We start from the raw sequence: 19933 nt of genomic DNA, 5'->3' as shown, positions 1-19933 counted from the left end.
TTGCAAATAAACACTGGACTTGATTGGAAGTGATGATGTTCTATTCAGTTTCTACAAATTATAAGGAACTCTCAAAACTGACTTCTGCAAGCATGACTTTCAGAACCCACCAAACACTTAAATCTGCTGCTTCCACATAACTCACTTCTCATAAATCACTTTTCCAACTTCAACAAGTTACAAACAACCAAACAGATCCCAAGGTTACCAAAAAAATTTCCAGAAAGAAATAATCACTAGCAATTAAAGAAATGCGTTTATCTCTGATAAAACCTTTTTTAGTAGATCAAAAGAACAAAGGAAAATAACCTCCTATATAGTATGCACAAAAGGTACAGTTACAGCATGTGGTCACTTCTAGGCAGCTGATTTTTTGGGCTATACTGCAGCAAATACTCACAAGAAATCAGAACCCCACCACCCTAACTACTCAAGGTATTATCAATACATTATGCAGCCTGTAGCTATTATTAATGGTACTATAATAAACAAAAAGAATCTATTTGACAACAACACATCTATTCATAACATCCATGCCTTCAACAATCTGAGTAAAATGAAACCAGAAAAAGGGTACTGACTCGACACTGATTGTTGCATGTACTAAGGGCGAGACTAAAGTCTGGACAATCAAGACAGCAGAATATTACAGCAGATATTTTATAACTCTACATATTAATTTGTTCGATCTCCTTGCAACCCATCTCACTTCAGTTACAGTTTTGGAACTCTAGATTCGCTTGTTCCAGCAACAACTGCCTTAAACACAGAAACTACAACATGGATCTTGCCAATCCAGAATTTGCATCACTTCTTTAGTCGAGAGAATATCCGCTTGCAGTATGGGCTGGTTCGGAGAATTGCTGCATGAGGACAAATGGCATCAACCAGTGCGGTATGAAGAGAACCCTGCTTTGAGAATAAAAAAATAATAAGAAAAGGATAGAATGTAGTGTAAGCTGCTTAAATAACTAAATCTTGCTGGTGATTCAAGACCTTGGCATTTTGAAGAGCCGATAGAATGACATAATTGGCATAAGGGTCTCGCAGTAACTGCTCAAACTGAGACACCGAAAGCAATTCTAATATGATAGTTGCCCGATCATCTTCCCCAAATACCTTGAGGCATTTTTCTACCACATGGCTGCTGAATTTTTGCATTGAGAGCTGTACATAATTTCCTTGAAATTGGAATACCAAATTTGCAATTACTAATGGACTTTTCAGGTCTAGGATGTATTGAACAACATAATTTCTGAAACAACAATAAGAAACACTGTAAGTCTGAGATCCAATGGCACAAAACAAGTTCATATATAACATTTTTTTTTAAAAAAAATATGGCAGAAAGGACAAAAACATTTATTCAATATATAAAAGATCTATAGAAGGTAAAATTAAGTAAAAAAACTTATAAATATAAGCAATGGATTCAACAAATATAAGTGCTAAAACAATTATTGTTTCTCAAAATAGAATTTAGCAAAAATGCAATATTCAACAATTCTCTCTGCAAAATGGGCCACATGATGCTAAGCTCCCCGGTGAAATAAAGTTGTCTACACCTGGACTGATACAGCCAATTTTTAGGTTCATAAATTATAGTCAAGACATGGGACCAAAGATCACAATCTACTTCCATTCTCAGTGTGTACCCTTGTACCTTATAGCCCAAAGAACATTCTCTGATAAGACAAATTTAAACAAATTATACGCACATATTGCATTTTAAAACTATATTATACTGGCATTAGCAAAGAGTAGATTGAACCATAATATATCCTTTCCTTCAACTGTGTAAATCCTGCCAATTTTGCTGCAAGTTTTGCTTCAGTGAATAAATATGTAAGGCACATCTCTCTTTCTGCTTTTCTGCAAGCATTTTGGTAGCATCAAAAATTGTGCTTTATTACACAATTCTGATAATCCTGATGTTATTGGCTTCTAATGTATGCCCAGAATAGATTTGATTTTTTTTTCTTCATTCCATTGACTTATATCTCAGCTACTAGCCCAGATGAATTACAAGTCTATTCTCTCAATCCACTAGCTATAAAGGTCTTATCAACAAAGTATCAGTTTTCTCATTAAATAGTAACAACCAGCTAAAATGTACAGCTAAAACCACATTGCAGTATATTTCTATTTTGTATGATAGATGACAACAGATGGCACCTTTCACATCATACTTTTGCAGAGTTCTAGTCAGGGAGTAGTTTTACTTCAGGAGTTTAACATGTGTGCACGCCCACAACTAGTAATCTTCATTCTGTTTCAAACCCAAATATCTCTAAGAGGGGAAATACTCTAATACCTCTACTGCTGGAGTTACCAACCAAAAGATAGAGATTCTTTTCATAAATATTTTCTATTATTCAAACTTTATCATAGGCATTCTGATATTTTCTTAACATATATGTTTCTTTCTTTTTCTAGCCTTTTGTCTTTTAGCAATCTTCTCTTCTCATTTATCTTTAATATTTAGCTCTGATTATCCTCCCCAATCCCTACATGAAACTGAAAAGTAGAGTCTGAAACTACTGGATGTGCTCCAGATGAATAACTACATATCATTTATAGGAACCAGAGACAAGCCATGCAGAACCAACTACTTAGGCCCTGTTTGGGGGAGCTTTTAGAGGACCAGAAAGCACTTTCTGGCCCTTCAAAAGTACTTTTAGATGAAAAATTGTGTTTGGTAAATTTTTCAAAAAGCTGTTTTAGCTTTTGCGGGAAGCTGAAAACAGCTTTTGGGAGGAAGCTCCAATTTGGAGCTTTTGGGAGGAAGCTGTTTCAGCTTTTTCGAAAAGCTGTATTTTTGACAAAAATGTCCATATTAAAATAACATATTAATGTATTATATTACATTACATTATAATACATTAATATGTTATTTTAAATAATTTAATATTATGTTATATTATGAAAAATTAATTTATACTAATAATTATAATAGTTTATACTTTTATTTTTGTATTATACTATAAATATAATATATATTACATTATATCATAATACATTAATATGTTATGTTAAATAATTTAATATTATGTTATATTACCAATTATTAATTTACTCTAATAATTATATCACTATTATGCTATATCAACATAATATTATTTTATATTACAATAATATTATACTATATTATATATTTATGTATTAATTTATGTTATGTCTTATTATGTTCTGTTATATAATACTATGCAATGTCCTTTATGGTAATTTTGTCATACAAAAGTACTTTCTCAGTTTGTTTACCAAACACAAAACAAAGTACAACACTTTACGAATGAAGTTACCAAACAGCAAACAGCTTTTTATAATAGCTCTACTTCAGACAGCTCTAATTCCAACAGCTCTACTTCTAACAGCTCTACTGCCAACAGCTCCCCCAAACAGGGCCTTAGATAAATATGGCGTCTGTTAGAGGAATCAAAAAATGGTTAAAAAAATACAGAGCCTGAACAGTAACATATGCAGGATATGACAAACAATTTTGAAGAGACCATACAAATTCAAAGCATCTGCAGGAAAACGAATTAGTTGGTTTTCAAATTCAAAACATCTAGAGGATATGACAAACAATTTTGAAGAGACCATACAAATTCAAAGCATCTACAGGAAAACAAATTAGTTGGTTTTCTTTAATAAAACACAAGATTCCAAATGGGTCATAGAAGTCAGAAGTGGAATGGAAGAAATCAGAATATCACTAGAACTGCAAATTTTTATCTAAAAGCCAAAATAAAGGGCTAAATAATTTTCACTAGAGTATTTATATGAAAAGGACTTTAAGCTATCCAAAAAAAAAATGGATAGAAGCAAGATTGTGATTTGGCTTATATCATGCCTCTGTCACACCCAAGAAACCTTGGGTTGACTGGAGTGCTTAAACTTTGAAAAGAGCTTGAATCTTTATGAAGGAACACTTGTTGATACCATCAGAACTCCTAGTTACTTTCATCTTTGATTCTTTATTATCCATCACAATGCCCACAATCTATTTTTCCAAACATACACAAGTAATCAGAGTATTAATCCACTAATATAATGTCTACTATTTAATAATAATTCAACAGAATCTTGATAATTTAAAATAATGAGCTCATGGAGAGAGAGAGAGAGAAAGGGGGGGGGGGGGGGGTGCTGCGAAGAAAAACATGCATGTATGCAGACAAGCACGACCTTAAATTGTTCAGATGTTACTCTATAATTTGTAAATGTTTCATAGAATGCATAGAACATTCAAGACAACACATTCCTTGTTGAATTATATAACAGAAAAGCAAGTGTGGTTATGTTTATATACAGAAGTTTTTGGAGGATTACTTGCTGTATGTCTAAATCATGATTTGATGGGAAACACACAAGCAAGCATCTAGCTAGTGTACTCCGCTAAATTCTACACAATGACTTCCATGTTGTCATAATCCTTCAAATGTTGCTCCACATCATAAACCGTGCAACTCCAATGGTTTAATGCCTCAGTTTAAGTGCTATTATAAAAATAAATCATGATGTACCCAACTAAGAAATGATTAATTCTAATGACATACTTCGCTCCAGCCAATTTTAAATAAAGTAGAGGTACACGCACGCACACATAAAGACATACATACACACAGACATACATACATATATATATGTAGATATATATGTAGATATATATGTATATATATATGTAGATACCTAAATATATATGTAGATACCTATATATATATATATGTATATATAGTTGCCAATGTCGCTTCAACAACTACCAGATTGGCTCTACTTGCTTTCTGTAAGCCTACCTCTTTCACAAGGTTCATAAATGAACAAGATTCTTAAGAAGAAGACTTATTTGTTGCAAAATCTTCAACTTTGCATCACATGCCTTGGATGGGACCAATAGATTTTAATAGATTTCAAAGTTCTTAATAGGAATAGCAGACACACTAATGCTCTTCATCTCAAAGCACCAGCTAAATGCAAAATGCTCTAAGGTTTCTGTTGCTGGAAATTGGACCCGGGGGCCGCCGCGAAACCAGGGGGGAGGAGCTCCGCTGCCGGAACGGCGGACGGCGGCACGCCGGCTGGCTGCGTCCTCCTGTGGAGTGGGCGAGTCCTGCAAAAAAGCCGGTGGCCGGGCTTTCCGGCGCCGGCCCTCCGATGCTTAAGTCAGAGGGGGCTAATATGTGTGGGGAGAGTAAAAAAGGAGGAATGTTTGTTCTGTGTGTGTGTTGATCTTGTTGTCCGTTCTGTCCCCCTTCCCTCCTTCCCCCAGGTTCCCTTTTATAGAAAGATATTATGTTACCTGGGAGGTGACAGGGGAATTTGTCCTCTTTTGTGATAATTGGGCACGATCTTGCTCATTAATGGCGTAGTGGAGAATAAGGCCGGATCATACCGGAGTCAGGGAGTTGTCACGGTTGATCGGACCCGTTGGGGTGGTTGAACCGCCGGCCGTGGTGGGCCTGGGGTTCGTAGATGGCAGGCGCATTGATTGCTGAGTGAACCGGCGGTCAGGAAGAGCCATACGCTTTGATGGTTTAGTGATCCGGAGATCATCTTGAGCCGTGTTCATTTAATGACTGAGTGCATCGGAGGCCTGAGGGGGTCTCAGGCATTAATGATAGGTCGTGCCGAATACCTGCGGAGATCTCGTGCCTTGATGACTTAGGGATGGTGGCGGATTGTAGTGGAGTCATGTATCTAGTTGTCAGATCCTTTGGAGGGTTAGGCGGAGATTGGATATTTGGCTAAGGCATGGGCTCGGCATGGGCTCGGCGGGGTTGCCTTTCTGGTCTCGGCCTTCTGGTCTCGGCTCTCTGGTCTCGGCCTTCTGGTCTCGGCCTTCTGGTCTCGGCCGATGAGCTCGAGAGCCGAAGAGCCCGATCACTTGGATGAGCTTGAGAGCCGAAGAGCCCGATCACTTGGATGAGCTCGAGAGCGGAAGAGCCCCATCACTTGGATGAGCTCGAGAGCCGAAGAGCCCGATCACTTGGATGAGCTCGAGAGCCGAAGAGCCCGATCACTTGGATGAGCTCGAGAGCGGAAGAGCCCAATCACTTGGATGAGCTCGAGCTTGCTGACGGATTTGGGTGCTATAATTGCATTTGTGGGGTGGTCCATTTTTCCACCAACACTACCCCCCGACTTCCGAGTTCGAGCTGCTTTTTGGCTCGGACGAAGGAAGTAGTCCAGTCGTCGATCGTCCTGTAATATAGCCAAATATGTATAGAGATGTACGTGCCAAGTAGGGTGTACCTCTCATGCGGTTGGAGTTAAAGCGCTCCAGGTTGACTCAGCGGCCTTCTTTGGCCTTGTCTGTTGGCGATCAAGCCGAAATCGAGGCGAGCTCGATGTTTGATGGAGATCGGGCCGAGCTCGATGGTCGATGGAGAACGAGCCGAGCTCGTTGGTCGATGGAGAACGAGCCGAGCTCGCTGGTACTTTGAGCGTTCTTACACCGAGGCGACTGAAGACGCTTTTTCTGCTCGGAGTCCGTTCTGGTACCGTGAGCGTTCTTACGCCGAGGCGACTGAAGACGACCCTCTGCTCGGAGTCCGTTCTGGTACCGTGAGCGTTCTTACGCCGGGGCGACTGAAGACGCTCCTCTGCTCGGAGTCCGTTCTGGTACCGTGAGCGTTCTTACGCCGAGGCGACTGAAGACGCTCCTCTGCTCGGAGTCCGTTCTTTGAGGACGTCGGCAGAGATAGAAAAATCCAGTTTGTTGCGAATCACGGACTTTTCGCTGATCACGGACAGGAGAACGAGCCGAGCTCGTTGGCCGATGGAGAACGAGCCGAGCTCGTTGGCCGATGGAGAACGAGCCGAGCTCGTTGGCCGATGGAGAACGCATCCCGAAGTATCGGGGCATCCCGACCGTGGTCGGGGTAGGAGAACGAGCCGAGCTCGTTGGCCGATGGAGAACGAGCCGAGCTCGTTGGCCGATGGAGAACGAGCCGAGCTCGTTGGTCGATGGAGACCGCATCCCGACCGTGGTCGGGGTAGGAGAACGAGCCGAGCTCGTTGGCCGATGGAGAACGAGCCGAGCTCGTTGGCCGATGGAGAACGAGCCGAGCTCGTTGGCCGATGGAGAACGAGCCGAGCTCGTTAACCTGAAAATAGATAAAATATTGAATTTATTTGAAGCCAAAGTGGCGTCCTGTACCTTTTGGAGATATTTTGATGGCTCTCGAGCTTCGAAGTCCCTCAGGACTTGATTCAGCACTGGCCTTCTTTGGCTCGATTTTCTAGGAGGTGTTTTGCGCTCGGGTTTCTGAGCTTCGGCGGGGGCTTCAGTGATGGCGACGCTCTGAAAGGGGAGCAATGTCGCGGGCGCCGTCCCAAGGAGGGAGTACATGCTGGTTTCTTGCTTGCTGCCGGAAGACAGAAGACTTGGAAGGATAATGGGATTTAATGGGGCTGTACCCTTTGTCACAGAGGCTTACAATCCCATTTTAAAGCTCCATAACTCTCCTTCTCCAGACCTCAGCTTTTATTTCTCTTTCCCCCCAACTCGTTGACGTGAAATTTGGACCACTACTTCTCACTGGTTGCCCCCACATACGTCGTTGCAGCGGGAGCCATGCCTGATTCGAGATGGCTCGGGAGTCGGGAGAAGGTTTTGATTCGAGATGGCTCGGGAGTTGGGAGAAAGTTTCTTCCTCTGCTTAACATGATTCCGTGGAGGCGGCACAGGAGGGGCCTCCACTTGTTGCAGGCTTTGGGCTGCAATGGCTAGCGCTTGGACTTGCTGCATTAGCGCATCGAAGTGCTCGAGTTGGACTTGTGGAACTTGATCTACCGGAGATCTTGGTGGTGAATTCTGGACTGAGCGTTTGGGACTTGGAGCATGATACTCGAAGGGGAAGCCCGTTGTAGGGGGCTCCGATTGAACTGGAGCCGGAGGAAGCGGTGCCGTCGGGACGCCCCTGGGTTGCAAGCCTTGAACAGCGGTAGCCAAGGCTTGCACCTGTTGCACCAGGGTATCAAACTGCTCCGGCCGAATTCTTAGTTTCATGGCAGCAACTCGGGCCCTTCCTCTAGCGCCAACTGTTGCTGGAAATTGGACCCGGGGGCCGCCGCGAAACCAGGGGGGAGGAGCTCCGCTGTCGGAACGGCGGACGGCGGCGCGCCGGCTGGCTGCGTCCTCCTGTGGAGTGGGCGAGTCCTGCAAAAAAGCCGGTGGCCGGGCTTTCCGGCGCCGGCCCTCCGATGCTTAAGTCAGAGGGGGCTAATATGTGTGGGGAGAGTAAAAAAGGAGGAATGTTTGTTCTGTGTGTGTGTTGATCTTGTTGTCCGTTCTGTCCCCCTTCCCTTCTTCCCCCAGGTTCCCTTTTATAGAAAGATATTATGTTACCTGGGAGGTGACAGGGGAATTTGTCCTCTTTTGTGATAATTGGGCACGATCTTGCTCATTAATGGCGTAGTGGAGAATAAGGCCGGATCATACCGGAGTCAGGGAGTTGTCACGGTTGATCGGACCCGTTGGGGTGGTTGAACCGCCGGCCGTGGTGGGCCTGGGGTTCGTAGATGGCAGGCGCATTGATTGCTGAGTGAACCGGCGGTCAGGAAGAGCCATACGCTTTGATGGTTTAGTGATCCGGAGATCATCTTGAGCCGTGTTCATTTAATGACTGAGTGCATCGGAGGCCTGAGGGGGTCTCAGGCATTAATGATAGGTCGTGCCGAATACCTGCGGAGATCTCGTGCCTTGATGACTTAGGGATGGTGGCGGATTGTAGTGGAGTCATGTATCTAGTTGTCAGATCCTTTGGAGGGTTAGGCGGAGATTGGATATTTGGCTAAGGCATGGGCTCGGCGGGGTTGCCTTTCTGGTCTCGGCCTTCTGGTCTCGGCTCTCTGGTCTCGGCCTTCTGGTCTCGGCCGATGAGCTCGAGAGCCGAAGAGCCCGATCACTTGGATGAGCTCGAGAGCCGAAGAGCCCGATCACTTGGATGAGCTCGAGAGCGGAAGAGCCCGATCACTTGGATGAGCTCGAGAGCGGAAGAGCCCAATCACTTGGATGAGCTCGAGCTTGCTGACGGATTTGGGTGCTATAATTGCATTTGTGGGGTAGTCCATTTTTCCACCAACAGTTTCTATTTCTCATCAGTTCTTTCATCCAAGCTCCAAATAGTTTCTATTAAATAATCCTTTTTGAGGCCAAGAAATAGACTTTTGAGAGCAATGTTCTGCCTGCAGATACACTAATGCTCTTCATCTCAAGGCACCATCTGACTGCAAAACCCTCTATTTAAGGTTTCTATTTCTCCTTGATTCCTTCATCCAAGCTCCAAATAATTTCCACTAAAGAATACTTTCTGAAGTCAAGAAATAGATTTTTGAGAGCATTTTCTTGAATGGTTAATGTAAAAATCCTAGAAAGTAAAATTTTCGCTGATGCAATGGAATTCCTCAACAAAATTGATCACTTAATGTTTTGATTTCTTATTGATGATAGGAAAAAGAGACAAACCAATATGACTCAACTAATCCATTTATACGTCATCTCCAATTTAGTGAACTTTTTATGCATGAGCTGAATATGATATCTGCAGCTTTAAGTTGTGTGCATAAGGTCAGCATCTCCAAGAGAGAGAGAGAGAGCCTTAGCATGATTTCAAAGACCATGTACTAATGTTGGGTATCATACATACACTATATCTTTAAAAAGCCAACTCATAGTTCCAAGCAAAGTGGATGGACAACTGTAATCGAAGAGGCTGCTGACAATCAGAAGGAAGAGGCAATGAAAAACACAATACACATTTTGATGATATTATATTATGAAAAATGAAGAAATATAACAGATGGGAAGCTTCAGATGAACCAGTATGCATTTATAAGTAGTTAAGCACAACTATTCAATAAGTGTACCCATTAGACCATATGCTAGTTTGATCAATAAATGATTATTACAAAACAAGAAAATTGTATTGATAGCAAAATGTGAAATATTGGGTGTTCTTTATGGCAACACTATTTGAGGCTTACAAAATTAGAGGTCTTAGAAAGCATATATGTAGGTAAAACAATGAGAAAAGAGCAAGATCAGCTAATGGTCCTATAAATTTTAGAGCTAAAATTGTCATTATTTATTTGAATAAAACTCTAGTTAAAAATGCCTATATTGGGTAAATATTAGAAACAAATCATGTCAAGTTGCTTCACTCTCTCCCATGATTATCTGCAACAGATGTTCTCTCTTTCCAAACTCTATTGCATTGGGCTCAATCAAATTATAGACAAAGGTGAAGTCATTGGTTCTTAGATGTGCATCTTCCTGTCCATGTATAAAGTGTATATATATATATATTGTATACCGTATGCCTATGTGTAGATAGTAGATAGTATAGACACGAACACTGATTGCAGTGGCCTGTACCTACTCCAAAATCAGGATTTGAACCTCTACCAAAGAGATGATCCCACGAACCTCTACGCTATGCTGGTAGATGCCTTATAAGCATGATTGCGCACTTGAGGACAGCTCGATTGGGTGAACAGGTTCCACATAATGGATGACAAACATGTCGCACGGCAGCATGCCATGAAGATCTCATGAAGATAATATTCTTAATGAAGATTGGTGGGCACTTGCATGTGGCATTTGCATAATTGTATCTAAACATGCCTATGAAGTTGAGTATAAACCCATAATTTTTTGAGAAATGATTATAAGTCCATATTGTGTATGTGTGTGCAAACAGTTGACTTTTCAAGAGATGCTCAAGTGGCATAGCCCAAAAATTGATGTTGAAGATCAATATTTTTTCCCCTTTTCGAAGTCACACAAGACTCTAAAGAAAAGGAAATCAATTCTATCTGAAAGGACTGATCATTAGACAATCAGATTTAAAGTATTTAGGCAAAGAACAATAACTGCATTTATATCGATTAGAATATTACCCAAAACGATCTTGAGCTAGTTTGAGTCCATTAGCAGAGATTTCTGCAACCAATTCCCTCCGATCTTCTCCAGTAGAATGAGAGATGCATCGTTGCAAGATACAGCATCCATGTTGATGGGTTGCAATATCAACACAATGCTTCGTAGCAGCATCAAAAATAAACTGTCATATAGAATGAGTTAAATCAGATGAGCATTATGCTACCTAGTTGCAAGTTGCGACTTAATCACAAGTATCTCTGTCTATGCTCGCAGGTTTTGCTTTCCAAGTTTATTTTAACTTGATGAAAGAATCTTCAAAAACTTCTCAAGAGCTTCAAATTATCCCATGAATTATAATAGATATTCTAGTTATCCTATCCATCAAGATATTTATTATATTCTTTGATCTTCCAACATTTTATAGGTGACTTCGCAGACATTTGACGATCATGCTGAGAGCTTACCATTTTACATTTGTTCCAGACACAAAATGATATTTAAGAAAAGGCAGGCACATGTTTTTATTTTTGAACATTAGTTGCATCAATACAGAGTACATATAATTTAGCTTTAAAGGGAATAAGAATAAGGACAAGGAAACATTTTAAAAATGTGGGCAGGACATTCTGCAAATTAATTGTATTTGGTACCTTTTTCTAATATAACAAAGAACAGTAAGATTGGAGGTGTTTGAGAAAGGACCAAAGCATGCTAATCAAATTGGAAATGCATCTCTAAATTTTTTTATTATTGTCAAATACCTTTCAGTTTAATGAGATTGAATAAGGTAGTTATAGGACAGGCTTTGTTGTATGATTTGGATTGTTTTGGCACTGGATAGGACCATTGAGCATATGAAATGCATAATAAAATAAGGACATAAAGATGGATGAGGTAAACTAGAAAAATAAAACCAAAAATGACTGCATGATGAGAAAACTAGAAGCAATATCAAGAGAGAAAAAAAAGTGACAGAAAACCATGTTTGATGGTCTGGACTCTGGATTAAGGTGATGGAGGTGAAGATGCTTCAGTAAAAATGGGATCCTGAACAAACAAGTAGAAGTTTACGAAAGTGGGTGAGACTAGACTTGGATGGAAGTAGTGTCAGACAAAGCTAACATTTTGTAGGTGGTGGAAATAGTGTCAGACATATCTAAAATTTTGTAGGATATGCCTTTGGACAGAAACTCACGTAAAACTTAAATTATGAGTAGTAGATGGCACATGGCACTGAAGTGCTGCTACTAGTTCAAGGCTGTGACAGGGAAATAACATTTTCAAGCAAAACAGTGGTCATATAAAATCAGTCATAGCAGATGTACCCATTTTGGAAATAGGCTCTTATACTTTGCACCTAAGTCTGTAAGGTTTACTTCTAGAATCCAACCTCATAAATGTAGTCTTCAATCAACAAGGTGCATTGAATCAATGTGGTATGAAGTGACAATGTAATTGGGACCACTTCAACCCTAAGAGCGAATATATTTCCATTTTGCATATGGCAGTCACAAGAATTTGCCATACAATCATTCTAGAAAAGAAAATTTAGTACAATATGGAATCTTTAGTTTCACAATGATCCTTTTAGTTTCAGAATGATCCTTACTTAGTCAACAAGAAAAATTATATGAGTGAAAGGTTGAAACATTTTGGACTACCAAAAAAGACAAAATAAAACTTCAATAAAGTCAACCAAATTTGCAAGATTTTACAACGAAAGGCATCTCGAGTTAAAATGATTTATGGCACTTTAGTAATTGAGAGGCAGCAAAAGATGTTACAGATGCAAAAAAGTTTAGGCTTCAATTACACTTAATGCTCGACCAATAAGCCTTACAGTTGTTTTTCAAGAGCCTTATAAATCATGTTGCGATTCTCATCTTATCAAGGTCAGATTTTCTGTCACACATTCATATTGAACAAAATATTTGTTCTGACATGTGCTTACAAGTTCATTGGTACAGGTAAAATTTCAGTTGGACATGCAGGGTCATGTGAGCCTTGACGGAAAAGCAGGCTGTAGTGAATCTATTCTCCTAGTTAAGAATCAATGCATAGATACATCTCTTCCAAAGATGTGTAAAACTTCCATGGAGCATTCATTGCCCAATCTCAGCATATTCCAAAGTGGATCATCAAGTTCTGTTGGATGTATGACAATAAATTTTCATGCGATGCTTCGATAGTCTCGACAAATTGGTATACTACTTATTCTCTGTCTGTTTTCACTTTGTTGTGTGAACTCTATATAGGTGCCTATTTTCAAGTTGTGTTGGATGTGAGACAACCAATTATCATGTGATGCTTCTACATATAACTTCACCTGATCTATGCCAGTAACTGACAAACAAAGGTCTAAGGACTCCTGGAGCTTCTTCATTGGAGGAGTCAGTGTCATTTCTGAAAAGTGGTTTCAATAATGTTGTATTTTATTAGTTCTGTCCATGTTATTTCAAAACATTACCGCTTGCACTTTTTGAAAGTATTGGACTTCTAACAGTTATGAGCTAGCTATACTTTCCTCAAAATATTACTTCTACAATGGCATCCGAAATGCTTCTGACACATTTCATATAAAATCCAATCCTCAGAGAACATTAAAAGTTTTTTCCTTGCGAGAGACTTGGACTACTATAGTGCAATAGCTGAAAAATGCACAAGGGGGCATACTAGTTGTGCACTTGTATGAATGAGAATACTCTTGATGGAAATGAAGCTTCATGTTAGGTTTTCATACAAGCTTCATCCCTTATGGTCGAAATTATCTTACCACATTATACAGTAGATGCAAAGTTGCAGCTCACCGGATGAAAAGGCATGCTTATTTGGTTGCCCATGTTTTTATATATAAAATAATGGATCAACACTTACCTTTCTCTAAATATGTAAGATTGATTGGTATAACAGGATCCTATATTTCTGTTGCAAGCATGTCCATTATGCCCATTACAAGAATAATTAGAATATCAGGTATTTGAGCAAAATCATAAATGGAATTCAGGGATCTGGTGCTAAAGGCATAATAAGACTAGTTACAGTTGATTCTTGCCATGACATTGTGCAAAACTACTATTACACATATATGTTGTTTAAATTTGATTATTCAAGTGGGTCTTTAATATACTATAAATTTAGCATATACATCAAACACTACAAGCAACATTCAAAGTACAATTGCAAAGAAGTGTATTTTCAAACGTCAACCAAATAAACACAAGCAGCACATCAAAAATTTGTTAAAGTTTCGTATATCTGGTTTTGAGCAATAGAAAATCCCATGAATCACATTTTAATATATCTCCTCTCAAGTGTTAAAAGAAACTTCATACTTTTGAATCAATCACAATAAGGATCTCAAGAGCTGGCAGCTATAAAAAAATGTTTAAAGAAGATACAGCATAGTAGGCTTATTAATTGAGTGGTACTAAAAGAACATTGAACCAAAATTCAACCAGCGAAAAGTAGATGAGACCATATTATTATTGTGATGAATGGAGAAGCAACATGTTTTCAATGCTCTACTCAAAAGTGAATCTGTTTAAATTTTATAAAAGAAATACCTGTATGTGGAGAGTATAATAGCTGATGGATGAATATTGATTTGATACACAGAAAAACTTGAAGAGAAATCAGAAGACATTTCAATTCAACCTTTTGAAGCAGTTAAAAACAACTATGCATAAATCCATTGTAAAACAGCTAGCAAGAGAATAAAAAGCATTTATAGGAATCTTCTCCTGCAGATGAGATTCAACACTACTATTTGAGCATGAGAAGTATAAAATCTATAGCAATTCAGCCATGAAAGTTCTATATGGCTAATAGGTGAAACCTATAAACCTATACCTTATTATCCTTGGCTGTAAAAGTTTGAAGGCACCGTTGTACCACATGATTGCCATTTGGATCCTTGATGAGATCCAAAATCCCTGGTTGTAGTGCTGAAATAACCAAAGCAATTTGCTCCCTGGTTTTTAGAGTCTCTATCAGCTTCTGTACAGCCCTCGTCCTGAAACAATATAACATTATTAAAGGCCAATCTAACAAATAACTACAATAAGACCTCAAAATCATATGTTTTAAATATTAACATAGATTTTAAAGAGAAGCAAATCAGTGTTAATATCAAATGAGCAAATCACTACTACCCATGTATGTTTAGAGAGATTCTGACAAGCTCCTCTGCATCTTCGATCAGCTTGAGGATGATTGTCATCCTTTGTTCCTTGCTGCATACATCCAGAAGCTTCTGCATGAGATAATTTCCAAAGGGATCCACCATGAGCTCGACGATATGATGGATGATCCCGTTAAATATGAAATCGACAAAATGCCTTCCCTCATCAATTTTACGCTGCAAGAACTGACACCCATGGTGGTTCTTCGCAATGCGGCACATGTACCCTTCAATGCCCATGCCCATCAAATAATCATATGTTAGTGGCAAATTAGGAGAGCAACCAGGATTAGGGCTGTGAACATCAATCACACTATTCACATTTGCAATCACACTATTCACATTTGCGACTGGGATGCCTCTCAAATACATCCGATCAATCCCACAATTCACATTTACGACTGGGATGCCTCTCAAATGCATCCAGTTATCATGCCGTCGGTTCCCAACAAAACGCTGCCCCTCAATACTTCTCAGGTTTCTTGAGAGCAAGAGCGACTGAGGCACCCAACTATATGGCAAGCCATAATCTTGCTTAGAAAGATTCGCATGAACGGGGCTCAGGGAATTCAGGGCATTGAGATCCTGGCCGAGATCGACCCTTTTTTGTGGTAACTGCAAGAAAGACGAGGGAAAGCCTGAACCGTGGGCTCCCATGTAATCCAAGTTCGCACCAAAAGCACCGTCAGCACCAATTGCTTCCCCTCTGCATAGGAAATTCTCCCTCGCAGTACAAAGATCATTGGAATAGGATGCTGGATCAGAGCAATGCTGCTGCAATCCAGACCCATATAACCTCTCATCCGCATCAAACAGCGGAGAGTTTGGGACAACAGAGCGCCGAGGCGCCCCATAAACATCACCTAAAGCACTTCCAAACACTGAATTGTTGCTATAATTACTCCGGAAAAGAGAAGGGCTCATCGCACCGTTCGAAAGCGCCGGCGCCGGTGGGAGCCCACGCTGTGCTTCCCGATCATCACCGATGCTCAGGCGGCCTAGCCCGGCGAACAAGCCGAGCTCTTCCATCATGCAGTCCTCACCGGCGGAGGAGCGCCGGGCTCCATCGTCGCCGGCGGGGGATGATGTGCCCAAGAGCGAGCTCGACGACGAGCTATCCGACACCAGGGGCGGCGGGAACATACATGCATGACCGGCGCCATGTCCATGGCCATTAAGAAGCCAATGGGATTGTGATGGAACATCATCATTGGCAGCGTAACCATGCATGTCATGAGCCGGATGCATCTGCTGTATCTGATAGCCATGGTAATGGCCGGCGCGAGCATCCCCATGGTGATGGGGGATCTCATCGAGTACCATCTCCATCTCCCTTTCTTCTTGGATTTCAACCTTTATCGCCGGCCTCTTCTCCTCTCCTTTCCTAAAAATCCATAGAGAACCCCAAAGGAAACGGCAAAAGAGAGAGAGAGAAAAAAAAAAAAAACAGAGGATTTTGGAGAACAAAGAAGAGAAGCTAGATCAGAGGAAAGAGGAGAGAATGATTAGGATAAGAGAATTGGGATTGGAGCGAGGGGGTTCGCATCAGGGCTTTTAGGGAGTTCGCTGCAAGTCCGGGAAGAGAAGGTGGAAACAGAGGTTTAGACTTCTAGAGATTCATATATGCATACAAGGAAAGAGAGTAGACTCTATATATTATTTGCTAGGAAAGGTAGTCTTTAGGCTGAACCAGTCTTAAAAAAAAGTCGATATTAAATGCAATTGGACTGGTTAAATCCTTCATCATATTAAAAATATTAATATATTTTGAATTACTAAAATACCCATCATATTTTTTTTAGAGAAAAAAAAATGTTATCATCAAAGCATACTTCCCGTGCCTTAGCAAAAAAAAAAAAAAACCATACTTCCTCTTGTGTAGCTAATTAATTGTCTGCCATAGAAATCATTATCTTAGCCAGTTTTTGCAAATCTAAATATATACAAATTAGGTTCATGATAATTAACTGAAAAAAAAATGATCAGTATGCATGGTACAAATAACATTGTTTATAATTCATGATCAAGTATGCATGCTAAATGCAAAATTATGTCGACATTTCACTAGGTTGTCTTTTGCATAAACCTTATATATTGTATTTGAGACATGGTGGATGCCCTAAGTTTCAAAATGCTAAGATTTTGCCGACGTAATTAGACACTATGAAAGCTTAACAAGTCCGTGTCGAAGAATATAGAAAATAGTGCCCCTCCTATCATTCCAAATGAGCTCATATCTTGGATGCATGTCACTTGAGGTTAGAGGTAGCAGGTGCCAAGTCCTAGTTTTTCTTTTTTTGTTAAAGTAAATATTTTATATAGTATATATACGAATTTATCTAACAAAATCAAAAAATAAAAGATCATGAAGTGCCTGTACCAAATCCTAGTTTAAAAGTGTCCATGCTAAGCTACTTTAAGAGTCCTCGAGGCCGGTCAAAACTAGCACCTGCATGTGGACGGACCTTGGAACCTCCATGACTTTCTGCAATCTTTATAGAAATCAAGGATCCAAAAAAGAGCATAAATGATGGTTCTCTCGCAAGTTCCATGGAAAAGCAAGATGCATTAGGGACAGCCATGGACCTCTCTAGAGTACTTGTTCCATTGACCAGGTATGCCAGAAAACTGGCTCCAGTCTAATTAAGTCAGAGTTCACATTGTTCTAGATTATGATTAGGTCACTAGACTGACTCTATTGAAAAATTTGTATCTCCTTGCATTGGTCCTACTTTCTTGACTGGCTCCAGTCTAATTAAGTCAGAGTTCACAATGTCCTAGACTAAGATTAGGTCACTGGACTGACTTTATTGAAAAATTTGTATCTCCTTGCATTGGCTTTTTTGACCTACCCATTGACGTCGTTGAAGTGACTCCTGAAATTTTGATTTGATAGGGAAAGGTTTATAGACAATAGGCCACACAAAAGCATGGGGGGATTGTATCTAAAGGCATTTTTATCAAATAGAAAAGAAGTGTTGATGCTGAGGTTTGAGAAAATATCAGGACTTTATTTATTTGTTTATTAATTTATTTATTGGGATCGACAAAGCAAGAAAACTGATTTATCTCTATTTTCAAAAAATAATTAATAGAATCATTGTTAAAGATTTAAATTTTGAACAACTCCATCCAAAATCACTATTCATATCACCTCATATGGAAAATGTAATTTAGGATCCAAGCCAATTTTACAACAATTAAGTATATTTTACAAAGCCAAGGTCAATCATTAAAAATTAGATAAAAAGTGATAAATCAAATGTTCCATCAACAAGGACCAAAATATAAACCGACAAACAATCTAAGAAGTGGAATTCAATTTTCCCAGTATATTAAACATGGAAACATGATAAAGGCCGTCTTTAGCTCTTAAAGTAATGGATAACAATGACAGAGTACAGCTCGAATTGTTTGATCCTCTGGCGTTGATGAAAAAATATATTAAAAATAATATAGGAATGGACTTTAAAAAGATATTATCTTAATCAGATGGCTGGCAAATAAGAAAAAATACTCTTTATTCAATTTTTTATTTATATTTTAAACCATATGTGAATTAAATATTTAATAGTCCGATTAGGGCTGCACTCACACCTGTGTGAGCTGTCCTTATATCAAAAAAAAAAAAAGTCCGAATAAGTCAGGACCGTATCATTAGCAAAATATTTAATCATTTAAAGTATTATTAAATCACCTAATAAATAGATGATAACTCTCTCGTAAATATTCGAACGTTAGATATTATGAAAATTGTGGACCATAATAAATAGAATGAATCATGGATTCAAATGTTTCTCCATGCAATTCTTTTCTTTTTCTTGCCAGAAAGGAAGCTATAGCCTCCACACACACAGCATCAACCTGCACCACCATGACGATACACAAAATTAAGTGAACTGAGGAGAACCAACGACTGCGATTGAAGAACCAAAAGTGATTGGCATGATGATCATGACTTGATAGGTCCTACTGATCTGCTGTTCCATATATGATATGAGCCCATCTAATAATCATGCCAATGATGGATGGCTGTGATTGAAGAACCAGCCCTTTCAGTCCACCTACAACCTAGAAGTTGGTGCAGAAACACTTTGTCTCTGTTGCTAAGTGGACCTAAACACCAAATAGCCATGATAATAACATAACAGCGATGGGATGACAGCCATCGGATTGCACCGTCCAACCAACGGTGATGGCAGAATGGTACACTGATCATCGTTAACTGGGGACAATCAGACGGTCGTGTTATAGTTGTCCATGGAGATTTTCTTGTGGGACCTGCACGTATCACGCGCGTCTCAGGTGCCACCGGCAACGGCGCAGCTTGGGAGAAGCGAATGATTTTTAGACACGTGGATAACTGAAAATAACTAACCGGAAAGAGACGGTGAACATATTTAGCCTGCAAGGGTTCGTGTATTTAGTTTCAAACTTGTACAGATTTAGAATGAGAGCAATACCAAAAAAAAGTAGCAGCCAGCGGCGGAAGATATCTAAGTGAAATTGGCTACGTTTGGTTGAAAAAATTTGGGCTCAAAAGTTCGAAAGAAAAATGAATAATTTAATTTTCAGCTATTTGATCCAGAAAAATTTTATTTTAGGATAGAATTAGAATAGTCCAATGATCTATAATCTAATTCCAACTCTTCCTCCAGCATTCAATTTTTATTTCATCAAATTATTTTAAAAATTAATTTTTAAAAAATACTTCTCTATTTAACTAATTTTTAAAATATTTTTTGTTTAATTAATTTTTTAATTCAAATTATAGTTATAAAAATATGTTGAAAGAATATAATTATTTTAATTTTTATTATAATTTATCTAAATTTTGATTTCGGTTGTAAATCAAACATACCCATAGT

General features: G+C 39.4%; 1 protein-coding gene across 1 annotated transcript; it reads right to left on the bottom strand.

Annotated features, from left to right (window-relative positions):
* Positions 1-633: 633 nt before the first annotated feature.
* LOC103711258 (putative pumilio homolog 13) lies at positions 634-16712 on the bottom strand. The gene is made up of 5 exons (XM_008797341.4): positions 15037-16712; positions 14735-14897; positions 10903-11066; positions 997-1255; positions 634-909 (listed from the first exon to the last, which is right to left on the bottom strand). Exons 1-5 carry the CDS (start codon positions 16392-16394, stop codon positions 808-810), a joined length of 2046 nt encoding a protein of 681 aa, XP_008795563.2. The 5' UTR covers positions 16395-16712; the 3' UTR covers positions 634-807.
* Positions 16713-19933: the final 3221 nt, after the last annotated feature.

This window comes from Phoenix dactylifera, chromosome 8 (assembly GCF_009389715.1).
Source record: "Phoenix dactylifera cultivar Barhee BC4 chromosome 8, palm_55x_up_171113_PBpolish2nd_filt_p, whole genome shotgun sequence".
In the NCBI taxonomy this organism is placed as follows: domain Eukaryota; kingdom Viridiplantae; phylum Streptophyta; class Magnoliopsida; order Arecales; family Arecaceae; genus Phoenix; species Phoenix dactylifera.
This window is presented reverse-complemented; position numbering and strand designations above follow the sequence as displayed.